The sequence below is a fragment of the Rhea pennata genome, chromosome 1 (assembly GCF_028389875.1).
Source record: "Rhea pennata isolate bPtePen1 chromosome 1, bPtePen1.pri, whole genome shotgun sequence".
In the NCBI taxonomy this organism is placed as follows: Eukaryota; Metazoa; Chordata; class Aves; order Rheiformes; family Rheidae; genus Rhea; species Rhea pennata.
Window position 1 is genome coordinate 77,296,436 of NC_084663.1, and position 23,887 is coordinate 77,320,322.

Here is a 23,887-nt window from a genome sequence, read left to right on the forward strand (position 1 = left end):
GCTTCACAGCCCAGTGCAGATATGCCCCTCCAGTACTTTTTGCTTTCCTCTTATTACAGCTCCTGAAAAGCAGTCGAGTGATATGACAGTTGTATTCCTCCCCCCTCCCTTGCTTGTTCCCCCAATAGCTGGCTGATCCAGTTGCCTTTCAAGCAGCCAAAAGGATTTCTGCTTTTCCCAAACTAGGTTCTGTGATGCCTGCTGGCCATCAGTTTTCCTGTTTAGAAGAGAATGAGGAGGTAGCAGAGGGCATTTTCTTTACTCAGTACATTGTTCCAGCAGAGCAGATGGGACTTTGTCCTTCAGCAAAGCAACCTCAGATCCTGCGTGCAGTCAGGAAATGGTGGCTAGAATAGGAAATAGCAAACACCATATAAATACAATTTCAATCAAAATATAATTTGAGAGTTTCATATTAAAATCTCTTTATAGTAGGAGAACAGGTATGCTGTTATCCTACATCTATCCAATAGACATGGGATATTCTCTGTATAGAACAACAGCTATTCTCTGAAGGCAAAGCACTCCTAGTGTACATACAGCATATGCCAGCAAAATTCAGCCAAAGTCAGCAAAATTCTGTTTTTGCCAACATATCTTGCTCCAGAGCATCCAAATGAAGCTCTAAGCTTGAGAAAGAGCTGTTCTCCTGATATCATTGCCCCTGCATTTCATCAGCTTAGCTCTGTCAGTCATGTCTTCATACACTGGATTGACACTGAAAAGCTGCCAAAATGTAGATATAGTGCTAGTTTCTGGAGCTTACAATTTCTGATGCTTACAGATTCCGATCATCACCAACATCACAATGTTTCTTCCTTCTAGTAAGAGGTGTGATAAATATCTGATCAATCCTCCAATGTTTGTTATGCACATATTTATTTAGATACTCTTTTCAAAGCAGATATTGCTTCCATTACAGTCAACGTTTCAAAATCACTTTAAAAATCTGCTGCGTAAACAACAGCCTAAAATGAAAGTGCTGACACACAGCTGCCCAAATGAAAATTCTATAACAAACTTGCATTTAATCCTATCTGTATTTAAAAGTTGTGTTAGATGATACTATTCGATATTTTTTTTCGGCTGAGTTTCATTTAGCATTTCATCCTTCCTGTTAGATACCCCTTGAGATGATCGCATATACAGCCTGATCCCCTTAAATGCTCTCAAGCAGACACCACTGTTCAGAAACTCATAACATTGCATTTCATGTTCTTGCCCTTTCCCTCACTTCGCAGATGCAGAGAAGAAGGATACACTACACCAGTAATCTCATTTACTACTATCAGCTTGCCACCTTAACCCAGTTTGCAGGAGGCTGTCATTATCCACCATCTCACAAACTTCATACATTCCAACAGAAAAAAAAAAAAACTTTCTGAGCCATAACAATGCCACAGAAAAAAAGAAAAGAGGAGAAAGTAAATGCTTATTAATAAGTGTCAACAATGAAGTTTCCCACTGACATTACAGTGCTGGTAGCTAAGGTGTTACTGGTATTGATTTGTAATCACCACACTGGGAACAGTCAAGAATACTGAGCTTGAAGTAAGAACAGATTTTTTCTCGCTGGACCAGAAAAAAGAAACCTTGCAAAACACATTTAATTTGGGTAGAGGAATGATAATTAATTTACAATCCAGCACTAAGCTTCCTGACAGCGTAGGGCCAAAGGTCAGCTTGCATTCTTATACATTTACAATTCAATACTTCTAATTGTTTTCATCCATGCCTGCTGACTCGCTTTCAAAAAGAGAAAACCACTTAGTTCTGTTTCAGAAACTTGCCATTGCACAGCTTTTTCTTGTATGAATTACTAACAAAATCAGTGATACTAAATCATGAAACCATAGTTGTAAAAAACATGGTAAGGTGAAGACATTTCTAAAGAAAAACACTGTACTGCTTCCTCCAATAAAATGAATGCCAAACTCAAAGGCAGCACAATATTCACATGCTATTCCACTAACGGCAAGCGCAGCTTAAAATGAAATTGTTCTTCATGAAAGAAATTGCAATGCCAAGGAAAATACTCTTTCAAATTTGAGAGCACACAACATAGAAATACACAATCTAGCATCATGATTCTGTTCCTACAAGGTACACTGTACTGCTAAATGTAACAGGATCGGTGACATGGAAGGTAGAGGTGGGACTTGTTTGGCCTTCTGAAAAAGATACACCGGAAGCATTAATGCTAATTCAACAGTCCTATAGCTTGCCAGATTAGAAATTGTTTCTTTTAACAACTCTTACAGAGATCACAGCCAATGACACAATTCGGGCTAAATACATTAAACGTTGTTTCAAGCTTCTTTCGTTATTTTTGAATTCTTTCTTCCTATGGCTTCTGACAGTGATAGTAAAAATAGTCCTTCACAAAATGACAGACCACTGAAATATAGAAACTTCTATCATTTATATGATTATCATTGCTATGATTACTTCCCAGGATTCTAAGAAATATCTACTGGAAATACCTACTTCAAGTATCTTTTCAATAAAGCACAAACAACACCTTAAATAAAGAAAAAAATCACTCAGCATGAGTACAGAACAGAAATTCAAAATCAAATTCCCTGCACAATTACTGTATTGAAACAACTAAAGGCGATGACATTTCTCCAGAAAAAGTGACAGCACAATTTAGTTCCTGAGGTGGTTGCATGTGCTTTCCCATTTGTTAGTTGATTTAATGGGTGGCGGACATGCTCTCTCTAGAGTTTAAGAGGAAACTTTATGGGTATGAAAAAGCCTCCTATATTCCAGTATAACCTTGATTTACAAATGTCTCCAGTTACGTTGTCTATAGCCCTAGAAGAACACATTTTGTTCTTCTGTCCTGAGTATTAGAAATCAAATTCCTGAGCTTGTGAAGAAGACTTAGGATACAAAAAAAAAAAAAAAAAAAAAAAAAAAAAAAAAAAAAACAGCCTCTATGTGCAGAAAGACATAAGGTTTCTTGTAGACAAAAAAATCTACTTTTCAAGTTTTAGCAATAATAGTTTAAATCTGTATGTCCTAAGTTTTAGGAAAAGGCTTTGTGACTTTCTTTGAACTTGAGATTCATCAGGATCATTTCACTCTCCTAACACATGCTCCAACTAGAGTAAAAACTCTTCTGTTGCTGTTAATTGACCACACAAAATTGTGTCCAGGACAGAGCACTCCTTTCCTTTTTGTACTCCTTCTTTTCATTAATTCAGTCATTCTATTTCATGTTTAGATTACTATGAATACAAGCATTAAAAAAAACCTCTCAATCAGTGTAACTGGAAGAAATAGTTTGGTAGGCTGCCAGCTCCTGTAGAGCTTGCAGTTCCCCCCCTGCCTAAGTGAGGGAAGGTCTGAACCACTAGCAGGATACCTGAAATTATGGCACCACAAGGAGACTCTCCACCCCTGCAGACAGTGTCTGAACCACAATACAGCAACACTTCTTTAAACCGCTTTATTAGGAACTGACTCTTAACCAGAAAGGTGGCCCCAGAGGGTGAGCAAATCATAGAACCATAGAATGGAGGCGAGCAACAGAAGTATTAAATTCCCAAGCAGGTGGACCATCTCCTCCGCTCAGCCCTCCTCTAGCAGGGCCCACATGCCAGTCCATGGTGGGTCTCAGAGGCGAGGGGACCGACCTCTCCCCCAGTGCCTGCCAGACTCCAGCAGTGCCCCATGCTTCCGGGGCAGGAGGAGAGGGGGACAACTCCCCACACTCCTGGGAGTGGGGAAGCCCCCATAACCGTAGGGGGAGGAAGTCCCTACACAGGAGAGAGGGCAAGTCTCCATACCTCCAGCGGGGACCCCATCCCAATACTCCTGGGGGTGGGGTGAGGGGTTGAGCCTGTGGACAAATCCCACATCCTCAACCTGAGGGTGGCCCTGACACTAACTGGAACCCCCCCCTCCCTGCTTCTCCAAGGCTGCGGCCCCACAACCTGCTCAGAGCCGCCACCGCACACACGCCCCTCACACGCACCCGCGCGCCCCTTTCCCGCCGCGCTCGGCACTCCCCCTTCCCGGCCCGGCGGCGGCCCCGCCCCTGCTCCCGCCCCCAGCCCGCGGCGGCGGGGGCGCCCGCCGGTACCTGGGCGTTGGAGCCGAGCTCGGGCGCTCGGCGGGCGTTCACCAGCTTGGCGGTGGTCTGCAGGTTGATGGGGGCGCTCTGCGGGGGCTCCACGCCCGCGGCGCTGCAGCCCAGCCCGCCGTTGAGGTGCGCCGTCACCATCGCGATGGGAGCCTTGGCCGGCAGGACGGAGATGGCCAGGCTCTGGCTCGGGCCGCCGCTGGGGCTCCCGCCGCCGGATGCCTTGAGGAGAGCCGGGACGCCGCCGGGCTTGGCGCTGCCGCTGGCCCCGCTGCCCACCAGCACGGCCGCGGGGCAGCTCCGCACCGCCAGCTTCTGCCAGGGGAGAGAAGGAGAGAGAGAGAAGCGCCATCATCACCCGTCGGGTTGCAGGAGGCGGCAGCGGCCGCGCGGCCCCCCGACCCTTCGCGCCCCCGCTGAGGAGAGCACCCCGCCGCGGGGGCCCGGCTCCCCCGCCGAGCCAGCGGCGGCCCGCGGCACCGCCGGAGCCGCTGCGCCCCTCGCCGTGGGGCGACAGACCGCGGAGCAAGGCGGCGGGGACCGCGCTGCCCCGTAGGGCGTGCGGTGGCGGCGCCGCCAACGGCCACTAACGGCCGGGCGCGGGCGGCGCCCCGCTCCGCCATGCTGGTGCTTTCCTGTCAGTCTCCTCGGCGGCTAACCTGGACTTGCATCTTTTTACTTTTTTTTCTCTCCTCCCCCCCTTAAAGAATGGGCAGGGAGGAAGGGCTTCACTCCACCTTGAGCGTTTGACATAGGGTTGTGGGTTTCCGGTCCTTTTTTTTTTTTTTTTTTTTTTTTTTCCTTGGGTATATGTTTATGGCTAGAACTAATGATCCTGGTATAGGTCTAGATATTCTAGCAGCACTAATTAGTAACAATAATAATAATAAAAATATTTTTAGACTTAAAAGGATGTTATTTTTCAACTTTGCCTTTCTGCCATCGGACTGAACTCCGTTAGACTTGCTAGCCTCTTGCTGAACACGCGATTAGTTCTTGTAGTTTCTCACCTTGATGTACTTTTGATTCATTTTTTCTTTTCCCTTGATCTTTATTAAATTTCCCCCCACAAACTTCCACTATTTTTTCGAGTGGCTTCTTCAAGCTAAGTTTTCTTCATAGCACCCATTAATAACTTACAGTTATCGTTATTTTCCTTGACAGATATACTTTTCAATTACTGCAGAGTGGCTGTTTTGTCATTTGGAATATGATTACATTTATTACCATTTATTTACAGCATCTGTTACAAGCCTTGTAGTCAAGATTTGTACAGACACTGTACAGTTGCCATATGGTAAATACTCAAATCTGTGTAAAATATTAACTTTTGGAAAGAAAAAAAAAATTATAAACTTATATTTAAAAAAAATAACTTCTCAGAAACTGTTCATACTAATGCTGTTGGCAGGTCAAATATATTTGGAAAAGTATGATTGGTCAATCCTCTTTTGATACTTTTAAGTATCTTATTCTTACAAGAGTTAATCTCAAAGGTGCTTAATCCTGCAAAGACTTGTGCCTGCCTTTAATTTTCTTCCCTGTGAATGGTCCTATCAGTTTCAGTGAAACTACTTCTAATGAGCCTTTTAGGAAACTTAACCACATTTATAGGTCTGCTGCTCTACTATGAAGTCGCTAAGAGTTTTGTTTGCAATTTCAGTTGTTCAAATAAAGTGTGTGTGAAGTCATAAATGTGCTTAGTTCTTTCCAGAATCAAGGTTAAAAACCTTACTTCTGGGAATAAAGTAGTAGCTTTATAGTACATAACTAATTAATCTGTCTCTTAAGGAAATAGCTTCTTACCTTTAACCCCTGCTACACACTTTTAAGGCTGAAAAATCTTCATTGTCAAATATATTTGCTCCAAGGACTGTAGTTTTTGTGCTTATCTGAATTTATAAGCAAGCATTGTAGTAGAGATATGTTTTGTATTTTAATATAAAAAGCATTATTTTTTGTGTTACCGTTACCTTAACAATCATGACTTCATATAAATTATTTCAAGCTTTGTTCATTTTTTTCTTCATATTTTATTCTCTGTTATCTAACTGGCCATCTTAAGGAAGTACATGCAATATTTTCCTTAAGATAACCTGTTCGTGTATCATATATATCTTGAAGGGGAAAGGAGAATTTTGAGTACAGAAATATGCCCATCTGTTAACTTAGAAGTACTCAAATGAAAGCCAAAAAGCTCAGGTGCATTGTATGTATGTGGAAAAAGTTGCATATGATAAAATACCATAATACTTCTATGTGGCTATTGTGTTTTGGTACTGTTCTTCCATTGGTATTCCTTGTACTGCTTCAGTGTACTAGCACATAACTGCAAATGCAAAACTCCTGCATGTATGAGAGCTGAACATTACATCTTCAAAACTCTACTGAGAACCTCCTTGCACAGTGCCTCATTAATCTGTACAGTAATACGAGTTTTCAGATTAAGATTTCAACTCTGGAGTTATATTTTTCTTTCAGTTTGTCACCTGAAACAGATTAAAAGCTCACAGACCATAGGAAAAAGCTATGCTTTGTTACAATGATATAAATCCATTCCCAGGAAGTAAATGGAGTTAGTTCAGGAGTGAAGTCTTAGTTCTGCTGAAAACAGTAGGAGTCTTGTTGCTGACATGACCACTGGGATTTCTGTTCTGTGGAAGCCTTTATCCCTAATACCTATTATTTCCTTCATTTTCGTATTGCAAAAGTACATGTTAATCTTTGTCCTCAGAATGCAAATATTTAGATTACTAAATGCAAAACTTCTCACAGAAACATTCTGTGTTTCTATACTTATTTCATACTTTCATTTAAAGCAAATAAAATTTCTAAGAGGTAATATTCTAATGGTGTTAATACAGCTTTACTTTTCGTTGGTCAGTTCAGTAACAACAACAAAAATCATCCAAGCAAACGGAATGCCATGATCCGAAAAGATGTACAATACTTGGTAGCTCAGTGGAAAAGGCAAGTAAATACAGAGTAGATTATTACTTTTGTGGCCCAAATTAATAGCTAGTAATTTTTTTTCATCTTGCTCTAAAGGAAGGAAACACACTGAGAAGTACAAAAGCAGAAATTCTGCAAACATAAAAACACTTTTTTCTTGCTACTCAAACTAATATCCATCTACTCTTCGCTGTTCTCCCTACCATACCATTAGCAGTCAATTACTGCATGTCTGTATGTCATGTTGTGGTATTTTCCTGATAAGCTGGCCAAAATGTCTATTCACATATATGCAACAAAAAAAGCTAACAGGAAATAAAGGTTACTGCTTGTTTCAAAGTCTAACTTGAGGTAAATGTTAAATGCTTTTAAAGTCAACTGTTCAGCTCCTAGTGGAAAACTTTTATTTTAATCTAGGTTTGGGGTTTCTTTAAGTACAAGAGAGAATACTCCCCCATGACAGTCTTCGAAAGGACAAATCAGCCAGAGCACTCCACAGAGAACACCACTATCCTAAGTTTATTTAAATAACCGCAAATTTTGGAAACAAAATGTGGAAGCATATATGAAGGCTAAGGTCTTCGATATTAGCTTCCAAAAGACGGTTGCAGAAAATTTGTCTATTTGTATAGAGAAAAGCAGTTAGAGTTTCTCTTTTGTGTCTCATTTAATCATGTTGTGAAAATGTACCTATTATAACTCCATAAGGTCCCCCTTAATCAGATTATGTTTGAAGGGGAAAAGATATTACTCAGTTTTGCTTTGTAATGACCTTTTTTATTTTACACACCCATGAAGACTTTGATAGAAGAGTGTTGGCAAAAACAAAGATTATGATATGAGAGATTCAAAAAAAAACCCTCAACAAAACCTACATCTGCTGCATTCTAATTCTGCCAGATTAATTAAAAGAATAGTCTTGTTTTTTTTGAAGAGAGCTAAAAATCTGCATTTTGAGAATCAGCATAGCATATTCTCTGACACTTTTGGAATGACGAATAACAAGAACCTAAGCATGCTTTGGACACTGCAGTTGAAAACGTGCTGATACAATGGAAGAGCCAAAAAAAGAAAAAAATACTGGCTCTAAATGCTGGAAAGCAGGTCGCTGCTTCTCTTCCACAGCATAACAGTCCTTACAATACACCAATTTTGAAGCAGCGCCTTTTCAATAGCAACACAACTTTCATTTTCACTGCAGGATGCCACAGGCAAACTGGAGTTTGAAATATGTATGCCAGTCACATGCAAACACACTACAATGTGCTGGAAAGCTGCTGCTGGTTTATGATTTTGCATCCTGGACATGGCACAGCCTCAAGTATTCAAAGCACAGCTAATATTTTTTTCCATATGTATCAAAACAACTCTGGCCTTTATTTTTATTTATAAGCCCTCCCCTTACATCCCTCCTTCCTATAGAGGTCTGCGTTGTAAAGGTTTGTAGGTGAGATGACAACCATGCAACAGTTTTAGCCTTGCTACCAGCAGTTATTCAAATGATACTTCTCCCATCATGTAACATGGATCATTCTTTTTAGTGAATAAAGAAATGGAAAGAGCAAAGGAAGAAATAGATCTGAAGAGTGCTGTGCTATTACAGTACAGACACTGAGAGATACACATACACACGTCCATGTGTGCACACGCCGCAGACTCCACATGGACAGTACCCACACTTTCGTTTTTTTAGCTTAGCATTTCAGTTTCTTCATTTTTACCCTGCTGCAGTTCACATCGCTTCTTCAAATCCTTACGAATCTGATGTTAGCCTTATTTGGCACATGCATCTCAAATAAGAATATGGTCCTATTCTCCAATAGGGGAATATGCTGCTGCTGGTTACTCTTCCCGGTGGCAGTAATTTAAAATAGATGCATGCCTTTCAACAAACCTTCATGTTTGCCTAGTAAAATATGAGATCTTTTTAAAAAGGACCTAAAATTCACTGTCCATCACATATATATTTTAACACCTACACGCTGTAGATAGAGACTTCAGTCCATTAATCCTTCTAGAATGATACTCTCCTGACAAAGCAGTTTTGCGATGAAAAACTGCAATTGTTTTCACAGCAGTATCATATCTTCAACTTAGCAGCCCCACAGCTAAGCGAAAACATTTGGCATAATCATAAGAGTTTATTTAGCTTTCAGAATCAACTTGCAAACCAAAATGATGTCTTGTCAATTAATAATTTAACATTTGTCGCCTATCTAAGGCCCTGCATGCAGAACAGCTGAACAGACTCCTCCAGCAATAAGGGCCTTGACCTCTGTTAATTTACTCAATTGTTGCAATAAAACTCGCTTGAACAATAGCATATTTAATATTCTAACCGTGGCAACACACAAATGCATTGCGGAGCAGCCCCTAGCCATAGCACTTGGAGAATTTCCGGCTTTCAGTACAGTCCTTTGAATTTACATGTATTTATCAAGTATTTCCAAGTTGCTACTTTCATACACAGCAGTGGTGAGTGATCCTGCCTTATGTGGGCCTTGATTCACTACACACCTGCATTGCTTCATGTGCTGAAACAGAAGTCAGGGGAGCTTATGCTGGGCATATGTATGTACACCTACATAGGTACCAAGAGGAGTCCAGTGGAGATTTATGGAGGAGAAGGGCTCTGTGGCCAGTGTTTCATCAGCAGAGTCCCACTAAAAAGCTTTTCCTTTGCAGATAACCCCTGGGCATCATGGCGCCTGTGTCCGAAGAGAAGAGCAGACGTTAAATATATTTTCATGCAACTGAGGACTGAGACACTTGCACAGAAAAGTTTAATGTTCCATTCCCAAAACATCCCATATTGCTATGGTGGTGTTGAAGCAGAGCAGCCAGCAGGGAAGGAAGCAGAGAAGGAGGAGTATTTTTAGGACGCCTGGCTCCTCCTGCCGAGCTCCCTCCAAACCATGTGCCAGAAGGTCATGATCACTTTTGGCAGCAGCAGCACAGGCCCCCTGCTTCTCCCCCAACTCCTGGGGTGCTGGGACCTCGGAGAGGCCATGGCCAGGGGAGCACCCACTCCATTGCTTCGCTCCTCCCAAAGAAGCAATAAAGCACTATCAATAGGCAAGGAAGCAGGGATTTTGCTGCTGTTTGGAACTGGTGTGTTAAATCAGGGGACACGAGTTTAAAAAAGTAAAAGAAACAGAAGAAAATCTGAGAATAAATACAAACATCCCAGCAGAAATGCTAAGAGGCACAAAAGAACGGGCAGCACTTTTGTAGGGACTGGATTTTAGTCAAGCAGGGCTGTGTGTAAAACATAGGCATGTAGGTAGGTTTATGTGTGCTGAAGTACAATCACAGTATCTTTTTTTTAATCTTCTTTTGCCTATTAGTTTCTTCTCCTTTTTCTTTCCTTTTCTCTTTTTTTTTGACAACTCACTGCCTGCCTGTCATTAGAAGTAAGAACACATTCATTTTTCTCTATCAGATCTCTGTTAATTAGCCATCGCTGCAGCAGGCTCCAGGATTTAAATTCAAAGTGAAACTCATTCTAATCAAAACTGCAGCAAACTGGGGGTTTTGTTTGACTTCAGCCTGAAAGTCAGTTAGTGTACCACTGATGTACATACCACATTACCAGCTGAGTGCTTTCAGCATCCCTCTATCAGTGTGAAATATTTAATCGGCACAAGGATCCAATCAGCACAGCAGAGGGGAATCCAGCATGTGCATTAATTTACTTTCAGTTGAAAAGCAGCAAAGCAGGTCAGAAACATATAACCTTCCCCCTTCCCCCCTCCCAGACAAATATCCAGCACATCAGAAGAGTTTTTTTGGTGGCGGGGGAGGGAATGAAAGCCACCCTCGATGAATCCAGATTGGAGAGTCAAGACAATAAATTAGTCATTCCTGCTACAGAATGACAAATACTGCCTGGAATAGAAAAGGGGGACCCCCTCCCCAGAAACATCCCCCCCCCCCAAATCCCCTCTCACACTAATTACACTGGGTTTCTGGGGTTTTTTTTAATCTTTTACTCTTTTTAAGCTGAAAGGATGGCTGAATGATTACCCCTCCTGTGTATGAAATTAATGAGAAAGAAAGCAAATGCCAGGAAATAATGAATCAGTCTTTGTATTAAGGTGCAGTGGCGCTGGATTTCCCGACCAGCCCCACTTCCCGGGAACAGCTTCCATTACTGTTATTACTAAAAATCTGGTTTTGAAGCATTACCAAATGCTTTTACACATCAGCAATTTTCATATAAGGCAGAAGCATACTGCAGCGTACCAAAGCTCAACTTTTTCTCCTACCAAATTCACCCTCACATTTCTCATCCTTACTCTCTGGAGAAGACCAAGTTCCTTATCTGTGAGAAAGCAAACAAGAAGAGATGCGCTCTTTTTTTCCCTTGTGCTCATTTACAGTGTCACCATGCAGAAATGCAACAATAGGCAAAAATTAAAGTTGCATGCAGACCCCCCCTAGCTTGTTGTCAGCTTGATGTCACCAAAACTCTCAGAGCAACCGCTTTCCAGGATGGGGCAGGAAAGAAGAATTAGAGAGCTTATGCACAGACAGAATTTTCAGATAGTGATACATAATAGTGATACATAAAGCCCTTATAAAAGGCCATATTTACTCAAGTGTAATTATCCTTTAATTTCTGAAACCATTAAACAGCTTGCTGACTTAAAAAGAAAAAGAAAAAAAAAGGAGCATTTCCAACTGTATTGCTAACTGGCAATCCACTCATCAAAGCTCCAAATTATCTGCTCCGTAACTTGCAAACAGCACTTTTTAACTAATAAGGAGCAAGAGGAGGGGGGAGAGGATGCAATTTAATGAGGAAAGTCCAAATTTACATCGCAGAACATTCTAGACATGCCGGTGCATCTCGAAGGAGGGGAGGAGGGGGAGCTAGATTTTTTTTTTTCTTAATAACCTCACAAATAATCCCCTCCTCCTTCCTCTCTCGCAGCCTGTGTCAGCGATGAAGGAAATGAGAACAAGGAGCCTGATTCACAGCTGACTCCCCGTTCGGGTTGCATCAGATCAAGAAAGCGCAGTCCAATAGTGGGGGGAGGTGATTTTTGCAGGGGAAACGCATCTACAAGCTGGCATTTTGTCTCCGCGGCCTATTAATTGGCCCACTTTGCTCTCTGAGCTCTTAAAACTTGCAGTGGAGTTACCTCTACGCACAACGTGCATGCACTCGCACACGCACTCTGTACGCACACATATAAAATGCAGTATTAGACACGCAGGAGAGACTTCTCTTAGAAAAATCTTCAAGGAAGGGGTGGTATGTTTAGGATTTTCCCGCATGGATTTTGTTATTTTCTTAATCTCAAGAAAAAAACGGCTTAGCTAACTCATCATAAGGGGATGAGACCCGACCTACAGCCGCTGTTAAAGGCAGCCTTTTGGTTGAGTCCAGAGTGCGTGCTTTGGGTCAGGCCCATAGCGATGACAGTGCAGCTTGGGCTACAAACATCTGAAGCGCTTTCTAGTGTATAACTTTCCTTTAGAATATAACCTTATTTTAGAACATACATCCTTCCAAACCCAAATTGAAAACAAAAGGGAACTTGGGTTGGCTCTGGCTGCTGATACTCCGAGGAGCGCACAGGCTGGCTCTCAAGGGGCTGCAGGGGGGTGTAAAGGGCTCCCTGCTGTGCTACATGGGTCCTTCCCTAGCCCCAAAGCTGCCATCGGCAGCTCTGTAGATTTACATCCTTCTGCCACTGGCAGCACCAGCATTTCCCGTGATTTGCGTGCCTTGTGCATTCAGGAGTGCTATGTTCAGCCTGCTTAGTTAATCTTGAAAAAGAAAAAAACAACCCCCAATCAACTCCCCCCGAAAACACACACACACACACAAAAAAAAGAATGGTGCATACACCATATAAACACTAATGCACTTCTAATTTAAGTTTTGAAAAAACAAAGGCAGCATGATTAAAGGCTGCGAGCACACAACTCGGCATATGGAGCCCCTGTGAGCGCCCTCGAACAAGTTGACTGTTTGCATTGTGTGGACAGCTCATCACTCCCGCTACAAGGCGCAGTACAGACATCTGCATTTTAAGAGGGGCATCTTCTCATTTTTAGATAAAGCAGAGGATCCATCAAATCACATTCCTGGATATCCCACTACCCTTCGTTTCTGCGCTCTGCCTCACTATTTCCTTTTCCTCTGTATGAATGTCACTAAAGCTTGCATCCTCGTATGCCTCCAGACTGAGACATGAAACTCAGGGCCTCCTGTGTTTTGCTTAAAAATGTGCTACTTTCTATGATCAAGTGGTGCAAAAAGAGATGTGACTGTATGCAATTAAAAAAAGTAAACAATAAATTAGAGTAATTTACTAAATCCAATTTCAGTGATGGTGCCTTCTGATTCAATTTTCCTCCCCCCCCCAACTTTTCTCCCCCCAGCCTTGCCCACCCCAGACATGATAATTATTTCTTTGATTTCCCCCTCCTCTACCGCCTTTTCAAATCAAATTTGGGGATGTGCATCTTTGTTAAGGCAGAAAGAACTGATGAGACAATAAATTAAGCCAAATCCTCTTCTCTTTTTCTTCTTCCCAGATAACACAGAATCCTCCTGAAATGAACAAATGTAACTGTGAACAGTTACAGGCTTCCCACGGGATCAAACCATCCGTTCCTCAGTATACATATAAAGAAGAAAGAAGTTAAACGGTTGCATTACCCTAAGGGAAGGTAGAGCTTTAGTTGTGAAGTATTCCCAACAGAAATTCTGGATAAGTTGCAAAGGAAAAAAAAAAAAGGAAAAGGAAAACCTGCCTCCTCTCCGGACCACATATAGACATTTCCCCGGGAATTTTACATGCACGCATTCCATGCCGACAGCAGAAGCTTTTAGTATTACTGTGTTACTCCAGAGTGATTACTGTTTTCCATCGGCAGGCGTATTTGCATGTTAGTCATGAAGCTGCTCCGAGCAAGCTTTCAATTTTCTAACACTCCAAAATACAGCCTTGGTGAAAGTAAACAAAGGGCAGAAAAAATGAGCCCAAATTGAGCACTTACATTTAGGCGCCTCGATCCAAATCCAGGCATTTGTGTCCACACGAGCGGCTGTCAGCTGGCCTGGGGCACCAGTAGCCAGATATAAGGCAGATATGCTGCAGTACATGCACCTGGGTGACTCCCTCACTTTGCAACAAACATATTTGGGAACAAGAATGAAACCGTGCTGCAGAGTTTAGTGCAAAACCCGAAGAGAAGGTTTCATTCACAGGAGAGAAAATGAAGGCAACATTGCGAATAGGCTTTGCTGGAAAGTATTGAGCAGCTAACAGAGGTAACACACAACACACGCTGCACGAAGTTGGGGCCCAAAGTGCATTACTTGTTTTTTCCTTCCGCAAGTCACATGAAAAACAATCTATGGATCCAAAAACACAGCAAAGCCCAGAGCCAGGGAGGACAAATACACAACTGGTAACTATATCTCTAGAAAGAGATGCTGCGACTTTGAGGAAGGCAGGCATCCAACAAAGCTGAAAGATGGGAGAGCAGTCACTCGGGGGCAAAAGCTTTCACTCCGCGCTCTCTCAGGGCTCTGATAGCCAATGCACAGAAAAGGGTTGAAGTGGCAGATCCCTGAGAAATTCTCCTCCTACATTGTAAGATAAAACAATTTATCACAACTTATGATGTACAATGAGCAATTCTGAAGGCCCTTTGTAGGTGTAAATTAGAAGGGTGAGTTTTAAAGCTTCCTATTTTCTGACACCTTAATACACGGAGGACAACAGCCTGTCCCTTCCTGAGCATCCCTGCATCACCCATAGAAAATCCTTTGTCCTGATGAAACCCTTTCAGAGGGAGGAGCTCAGAGTACTCCTTTGCGAGGAAGGTAAACCTGAGGCCACGGAGACATCTTCAGAGCATATACCCAGTCAAAGCTAGGCATTGAATCTTAATGCCATACTACAAACCTGAAATTTTAGTCATCAAAACAGCATCAGCTCATTTGCCCTGTGATGTATTTAGGGCTATCCAAAATGTGTATTTGACTAGTCAAAACTGCCCTGTTTATCCAACCTCCCAGTGAGCCAGAAAGTGGGGTGGCTGCTGCAGACCCACAGCAGCAAGCTGTCTTTTCTGTATTTTGAGACAGTGGATGTTCAAAAAGGTAGATCATTGAACAACAGATTGTCAAAAGCACAGGGTAATTTTCAACACCTGGCTGAAAATCCCACAGTCAAATTTACAGAAGCAGGGGATAATGGAAACTAGGAACTTCAAATCTCCTATCATGTGCTCAGACCACTGTGCAATGCTCTACTTTTTTTTGTGGGACACATACAATGGCCTATCTTCTCTAGGGACATGGGAGGTTCATATGGATTAAAAAAAAAAAAAAAAAAACTCCCATCCCTAATCCCCCCATCTGCCAAAGAGCTATGTGTCAGTACATGCATGTGAAAAATCAAAAGCAAACTTTTACAGTCCCAGAATCACAAACAGTAGCACTTGACTAGATACAGATAACTGATCAGTCATAATAAGAGGGGGATGCAGTGTGTAATATTTTTCTTTTAATAAGACTTCAGAGAATGCATGAAAAACTATTTCAAATGACTGAATTGTACAAATATATTAGCAGGTGTTGAAAATACTGGTGAATTCAGGAAACAAGGGAATGATGTGCTTTCACTCTAACTTAATGGAAATGCAAATAATAGGATAATGTTTAAAGGCAAAGAAAGGTATACAGCAGCAGTGTTGGGAAAGAATATTAAAAAGAGACAAAGGAGCTGCTAATGAAAGACTGCGTAGATCGGAGGAAGAAACTAAGACACTTCACAAGCATTATTCCAGAGGCCAAAGAGAGAGTAACGAGCAATAAATAATGCAGATCATGCCAATGGCAGTAAATAAAAAGGAATGGAGAAGAGAGAACGAGAAAGAAAAGACTGGGCCCACTTCAAAACAACAATAGGAGAAGAACACAAAGGAGAAGGCAAGGACGCGCTACACAGGAACTCTGCTTTTACCTTCACAAATGAAGACATAGATGATTATATAATGCACAGCTAAAATGGAAATTATCTGGAAAATTCAGAAGCTAGTCTGCAGTTGCATCTGCACTAGTTTCTAAACTACTGCTCTGAAGAGAGATGAGAGAGAGAAAGGGGTTTTGTTTGTTATTTTTCTTGCTGTGGTTGTGGAAAGCACTTCAGCCATGAGGGCTGTATAGGTAACTATAGAGAGTGACACAGATCTGTGTGCATACTTAGAAAAGATTCAAAGGCACAAAAGAAAAGCGAGAAGAGAATGAGAGAAGCTTTAGCAAACTTTTTCACAACTTTGTTACCTTTAAGGCTAAGAATAAACAACATCCCTTTGGCCTTATTTCCCATTGTGTGCTCTGAAGTGCAGAACATCATAGCCACTTATGACAAACTCTACCTCAGTCAGTCACGCAGACCCTTTGCTTGAACGTTTATCTCACACGATAGCTTTTTTTCCTGATAAAAACCGTTGTGTGAAGAAGCCAAACCCCCCAAAAATGACAAGGTCATCAGGAAAAATCTGCTGCTTTGCCCTCCAGTTCCACAGTGCACCCAATCTTTTTACATTTCCATTTGGGCTTTTTTTTTTTTTTTTTTTTTCTGTGCAAGACTGGCACATGTTACAGCTCTCCAGAGCAGAAGGCAGTGATTAGGACATGGCTGGGGAGGTCTGTGGCTGGTTTGTGCAGCAGCCTCCAGAGATCCAGGTTCAAATACAGGGCAAGCTCTAAGTGGGAAAGAAATAGGCAGGTCTTGTTCTAGTTCCCATGGTCCAAAATCATCTTGGGTCTAACACTTCCTCCAGGGATCTGTTTGGTCTGCAGCTGTGTGAATTGCAAAGACATGATGTAGAAGAACAATAGGTAAATCAAGGAGGAATGAACCGACCTGCTGCTAATTAAAACTAACCTAACCAAAAGAAAAAAAGAAAAGGGGAAAAAAAAAAAGAAAAGAAAAGAAAGAAAAGGAACACACTCCATCCTTAGGACAAGGCACCTTGGCCAAAGGAACCAAGTAAAAAGCTACGGCACCTTTTATAGCATGACCAACAAGTTGCTCCCAGCAGTAATCAACACTCGCTCTCCTCAGCTGGGTGTTCAGCAGTCTGTGTGAAAACAGCCCAGCTCCCAGCAGACAGCTGCCTACAACATAACCAATAATAACTGGCAGACTCAGCAGAGAGGCTAAAGACCGCATGGCCACAGTGAGTAAATTACCCTCTCAACCCTTAGAGGATTATAGGTCTTTGTCAAGTCATTTGGATCTAAAATTTGACCTGTCTTAAAACATTTATAGCTTGCTAGGGAATAGCTTCTGAATTCTCAACAGCCATTTCAAGGAAAATAAACCTCTTGATTATGAAAATATTATTAAAATACCTTAAATAATTCTAATAATAATTTTTACCTACAAACTGTCTTTACCTAGAAAGCTTCTGCAATGTAAACTCCCACTTCAGCTTAATATATACTAACATCTCCATGTAGACAAAGTCCTGACAAACATCATCCTCAGAGTTATGCTGACATCAGAAATCAGAAACAAACCAAAAGACCTGAAGGCATCAAAAAATCAACTCAATGGAAATAAAAATTTATCAGCCAACACAAAGGGAGAGAGCAGACAGGGAAAGAAATGTAATTTTCAAGAAATGAGACATTAAGAGAAAAGCATTCAGAACTAAGAATTTTTGACAACATGCTTTCCAGGAACCAAAAGCAAGACATGTTGAAATACAGTGCTGGTTAAAGGGAAAATGCATTTGATATTTTAACTAAAACCTTTCGGAAGAAGAAAATACAACTTCAGAGGTGTTTTTCATTAGTATGCAGCTGGACAATGTGGCAAAAGACAAATACTGCTGAATGCAGCAGTGGCTACATCTATAAATGGGAAAAGCAACCCGCAAGCAGAAAGTTTTCCAAGTTGGAAAGAAAGTAAAGCTCCTAAGTATTTTAGCGTTGTGCACAACTGAATTGCCTGCTATTTATTATTTCAATATCATCCATTAACATCACTGCACTTAAGGGCTTATCAGCATTTCCATTATAAAACTCACCATGGTAGAAGTTTATTAATTGATTGCCTTATCTAGGGAGGGAGCGCAGGAATGGAAGATGGCACATATGTTGAAACAGGGCACATATGTTCTTAGCCAAGAGATTAGATTTTTTTTTTAAAAAAATGCAAAGACATGTGAGCAATTTCCTAAGAGATTTTTTCCCGTTAATGTGCAGTCTGTGAATATAATAGCACTTGCAGGGCCACCCATGCATAAGCTGGAAAAAAACAGGACAAGGTTGGGCCAGAACAACTGCTTATGCCACTCAGCGCTTTAGAAACATGTGCTCAAATCTAAAGCCATGAAGACCCATGTTGAAAACTTTTTGCGATTTACAGGGTGCAGAGGAAAATAAAAAAGGTCTTTTGCTCCTGACAGACAGGGTGTTATAGCACTCTGTGCAGCCTTTATGTTGTTCCAAGAGCAACATATACGCTAATTAGCCTCTCTGCCTGTATGAGGGGGAATTGAGGTGCCTATTCGCCAAGCAAGATAGCAGTTGGACCAAGGAAATGAAAACAGGGCCTCAAATTTCAAGATTTATGTCCCTGTGGTTCCCTCCTCATTGAATGGCAACTGCAGATTTAAATCTGGCACACCTCCAGCCGAGCGCACAGCTGGGCTACAGAGTTGGAAGAAACTTCTACTTTTGTTTATAGACTCAATGAGTTTTATTCTTCTCTCCTGCAGTGGAGTATAACACCCATCAACCTCAGCAGAACTGGTCTTGGTTTAAACTGAAACAAAGAAAGAAATCGAGCATTTAAATTCATAAAAATATAACACAGCTAGCTGGAAAGCTGATTCTGCTATTTGCTCTCTGCTCACTGTTTTCATAAAGGATACCTGAAAGCAAGGCAGTCTACCTCAGTGTGGCTCCCTCCACTGTCAACTGTGAGAACTAGTTCAAACACAGAGCAGAGCAGAAGACTCCTCAGTCACCCCATGGGACCCCCTCTACTACAAGCTGAGACCCCTTAGCTTATCTTAGACCTTGGGAACATCCTACTAATGCTTTTATATGGAAGGAGACAGGCACTTCAGAGGGCAAATCACCCTACCCGAGAGGTAAGCTGTCCTCTGGAGGGGTCCGTCTCTTTCCACTGACCTTACAAGGCACACAGGCTTCTAATTTACTCCCTTTCACCTTACAGGTGCTGGAAGTTGGGGAATTCAAGCTCAAAGGACCATGCAACATCCGGCCATGCAAACTCACTATTCTTTTATGTTGTGTCAGTATAAAACTAGCATGTCTCAGCTTCAGGAAATCTCTGCCAAAACCGTGAATCAGACTCATTTTGTCTCATTCGAGGCCCTGAGTGTTAGACCTTCAACATCTTCTTCTCCAGAATAGCTAAGGTCAGATTTTACTTTGGTTTCAGACATGCTAAGAATTAGCTTAAATGACAGAAGAATCTATGTGTTGATCTTAAGCATAGACAATTTAGGTATGCACATCTCCAAAGCAGGTTCTCAGGATGCAGACTGCACAACCCATGACCTGATCCAAACAATCCTGCCATCCCCGCATGCTCCTCCTTCCCTTATTGTCACCACATGCCCACAGCAATAACCTCCCCTGCACATGGTTGGGCCACTGACCAGCCAGCATGCCTGGAAGGGGGGCAAAACTGCCTCTGAAGCTTGGCATGCTCACTTTTCCCCCTTCCCAAGGCTGCCAGGTGACCATCTCTGCTTTAAATTAAAGGCAATATACAAAACAGCTCCTAAGATGTGTTTCCCTTGCTATGCACATAGAATGCATATATCTTTTTGGCATGACCTGGCTTAGTAGTCCACCTACCTTCAAAATTTCTGCCTCTCCTTGAGCGGCTGCAATGTAATATGAGAATGACAGAGGGTATGAAGGGCTTCGTATTGGAGGAAGGCTGATATTGTCAAGGCTGTTCATACTGAGCTCTGAAACTTGGGTCTGACCTTATCAACAAAGATTTTTTACAACTGTGAAGAAGACAGAGCAAAATGATCCAGACAAACTCAATGTCCTGGCAAGGAGCACAAGAACAATATATAATCAAGCAAAAGCTGGCTCATGGCAACAGAAATCTGCCCTCACATCATCATGACTAAACTATAATTAGATACCGTGGTTTTTTTTAACCTGTCACATGTGATTTTTTTTTTTTAGTGGGCTGGCAACATAAGAGTAAAGATTCTTAAAATTTCGCACAAGAATATTTTAAAGTGACCTTTTAACCCTTTTCATGCTGAAGTTAAAAAAAAAATTCTCACGTAACCTGTTTTCTTTCAACTGATTGATAACTATTATGACAGATGCTGTAGTATTTGGGCCTGGTACCTAAGAAAAGACAAGTGAGTTTTAGGACAACTATTCTGCATTGTGTTATACTAACATATCAAGAGACATGTGTTCACTGAACCACAAACAGCTACAGAAAATACATTTCCCATGCAAAAGATCAGCCTTTTGAAGGCAATACCAAACATTTTGCAACCATCCCCAGGAACAGGAATGCTTTTAAGCTCTGGCTGCCAACATGCCTGATTTCCAACCTAGGGGGCAAAAAGAAGAGACAAGAATGTTTTTATTTTACTTGTCCTTTCACTGTGTTCACTAGAAAGCCTGCAGACCAGAGTAAATGGGAGCTGCACACCTTTATTAGCATGCTGAGAAATCACTGTCCCTGAAAAGCAGTCATGTTTACCCTGGAGTTTGGCTCAAGCACTCCAAAACTGCTCCCATTTTTGTTGGAACACACTCCAATGAAAGGGTGCTTACGATGACTGCCAGAGAACACCTAGCAGATTTGTCAGCATTGCATATAGGCCATTCTGTCCATTGTCTTCAAGCCAGGGGTTATGAAAGAGGTTCCACTCCAAAACTGTACAACTGTATCCCACAGGAACACATATCAGCCAGCAAGTCTGTTGAAGGGACACAACTTACTGGTTCAGCTACAGACCAATTTGGCTTCTGGATCAAAGCTGATTTGTGTCTCACTGGCTATCACATCCTGCTAGTTATCACATGCTGATCTGGACATGACTATATACACAGTCAAATGTTTTAAGGAAAGTTTAGGACTATTTAACTGACTGATCACAGCACAAACCAGAAAAGTTAGCTCAGGAATTCCTGCATGAAGCTTACAATTTCTTCCTGGAATCTGTTTTCAAACCAAAGTTAATCTCAATTCAAGGACTGCAAGTAATAGCATCTACCACTTTACTAGGTTAACGACTTTCACTGTTAAAAATCATCATCTTCTTTCTAGCTTTAGCTTCTAGCCATTTATGCCTTTCTCAGCTTTACAGTACAGTAGCCTGCTAACCCAGAATTTGTTTCCCTGAAGACAGAGAAGATGATTCTGTCTTTGTCAGTGGGGAAGACCATATCCACAGAGGGCACTGCAGGTTGGGTAGAAGAGAAGAGGCCGCTTTTGACTTCTTCAGCCTATGTCTGCAGCCAAATCAGCTATTTGCTTTCCCTGGGAAAGGCAGTGATTGCCCTTCCAGTCTCTGAGCCCAGCTTTGCACTAGGACAAAAAAAGAACAAGTCCCAAGAACCTACTAGATAGTTGTATTTTACCTTCAGAACATTGTGTACAGAAGCCAAATTCTCTTGACTCAAGTCAGGAGATTTTCCCAGGAGATGGCTGCTTCATGTAAAATTAACCCATTATATTAACTAATGGTGTGTAAATAAAACTCATTTTGCTTACACTAAATCTAGATTCAGTGAACAGTTATTCATAATAAAGAGCAGAGGGAAGCTTGCCTTTGGCACTGTGTTAAACTTTCAGTAAGATGCATTGCTCTTTGGTAAAATAGCTTTGTCAAGTCTTTTATCAATGAATTTGTCTTTCAGCCTACTAATGTAATAATAATAACCAGGAACAAATTAAAAGAATATAAGCACATCAACCAGGTACCTGCAACATGCACAATATGCAGACTTCAGAGATTTAATGGCACACTTAATGATCCAGGCTGGAACTAAATGAATTTCCATCTGGGCAAACACCCAGGGTAGTACAGGTGAAGGAAAACACTCAACGTACTCCCATTCATGGATTTTAAGGCTACAAAGGATAATTCAATTAAGCTAGTCTGACATCTCACCTAACAGTACCATAGCAGTCAAACAACTAGGGCCTAATAGCTTATGTTCAGGTAAAGCTTGACCTTCCAGAGAATGCATCCTGTCTTGATATGAAACAGCAAATCCTCTGTTTCCCTTGGTCATCCCTTCAAACAGTTAAATCTTCCTCATTCTTCAAACCTTCAACCTGGCTTCTGACCTGAGTTGGTCTGGCGTTTTACCCTCAGTGGCTGTTAAGTTTGCTAGGACTATTACGACTTTATTATGGCCCAAATTCCTAACAGCTGCCTTGTTGCTCTAGGATTTTTGTATTTTAATCAGACTCAGGGAGCCAAAGCAAGCTGAGTGTGCAGGAGCATGTGGTATCCATGTGCAATGCAGCATACCATCCAGTCTTCTCAGCCATTCACATTCTTGCAACCTACCTCTTCTAAATCCCTCCTAATATCCCAAGCCCAACACAGAACAAATACCAACTTCTGTGAAGCTATAGCAGAGAAAAAACAAAAGGCCAACTTCAAAGTTGTTGGATTTGGTGTTTGGGCTTTGAAAAACCTGTCATTTGGGAGGAAGGGTGGGAGGCTGCTCTCTCCCCCTCCTTCTCATTAAACGGCTCCTCAGAACTTGGGAGAGCTCCTGCTCCTCATTATGCATTCCTCCTTCTGGAAATAAATACTTGTGTGGGTTGTCACATTAGTCAGTAGATACATGTCAAAAACAAATTACAGCCTGGCATGGAGCCAAACATTGTATATGAGCTATAATGGAGTATCTGTTATTAAGAAGGTGGTTGGTTCTGCATGTCAGCGGGTGGAGCCTCTTCCATGAGCAGAAGCCTTATTATGAGGGGCTTTCTAAAGAAGGAACAGAGAATCACGATCTTGTTTCATTCCTTTCCCCATAAGGAGATGTTACACAAACTCCCCATATGGCTCATTGCTACGCACAGAGAAATCATACTCCTTCAATGCTTCTTCCAGCTCTGTGAAGTCAAAAACAAGCTAAGCAGTCCCACAGCTCACTTCTGCCTTTAAACAAACTGGGGATTTCCAGAGGGACTTGAACCAAAAACTTTTTTTTCCTTTCAAGGTCCAGAGATCTCTCTTTCTCTCTCTGCTGTACATACACACACACTCACACACACATATCCTTATGTTATACAACCCTCCAGTCAGTTCTGGTGTCAGTTATGATGAGCTGCCAGAGTCAAACTGTTTTTCAAAAACAGATTTAGGAAAATATACCAAATGTCCAACTCTCACTATAAACCACAAACTTCTTGATCTGAGAAATCAGCATCCAGGATTATTATCAAATTGGTCCTGTGTGGCTCCTCCCTCCACTTTTTGCATCTGTGTAAATAGGAGCCAGGGTAGATGTCCAACAAAGCCAAAATTTTGCACTAACCCTAGTAAGAGGTTGTTTGCTTATGTGAACCTAAAGGCAGAGGAGACAAAGTTCCATAATTAGATCACCTGATCTGAAAATTTCAATGAATAAATAGAATTATTTCAGTTATACATGGAGCTCTTAGAAATTCAGCTGTTATTATGACATGCCTTCCCACTGCAGTGCTAGTGCCGTCTGTAGATAGCTGCTGTAACTGTGCAACCATAGTAGAAATTAGAGTGCTACAACTTTACCATTCATACATTCATTAGCAAGAGATGAGAATGAAACTATTAGCT

The 23,887-nt window shown here is 41.7% G+C and overlaps 1 protein-coding gene across 2 annotated transcripts in view; it reads right to left on the reverse strand.

The window, feature by feature from the left end:
- Positions 1–23,887, reverse strand: part of PHF21B (PHD finger protein 21B) — a 164,897-nt gene that overhangs the window by 63,557 nt on the left and 77,453 nt on the right. The window contains exon 4 of one of the 2 annotated variants that reach the window (XM_062570771.1): positions 4,091–4,405. The exons of the other annotated variant lie outside the window; for it this stretch is intronic. Coding sequence (XP_062426755.1) covers positions 4,091–4,405 — 315 coding nt within the window. The remainder of the gene's footprint in view (positions 1–4,090; positions 4,406–23,887) is intronic. 2 annotated transcript variants of the gene reach the window in all.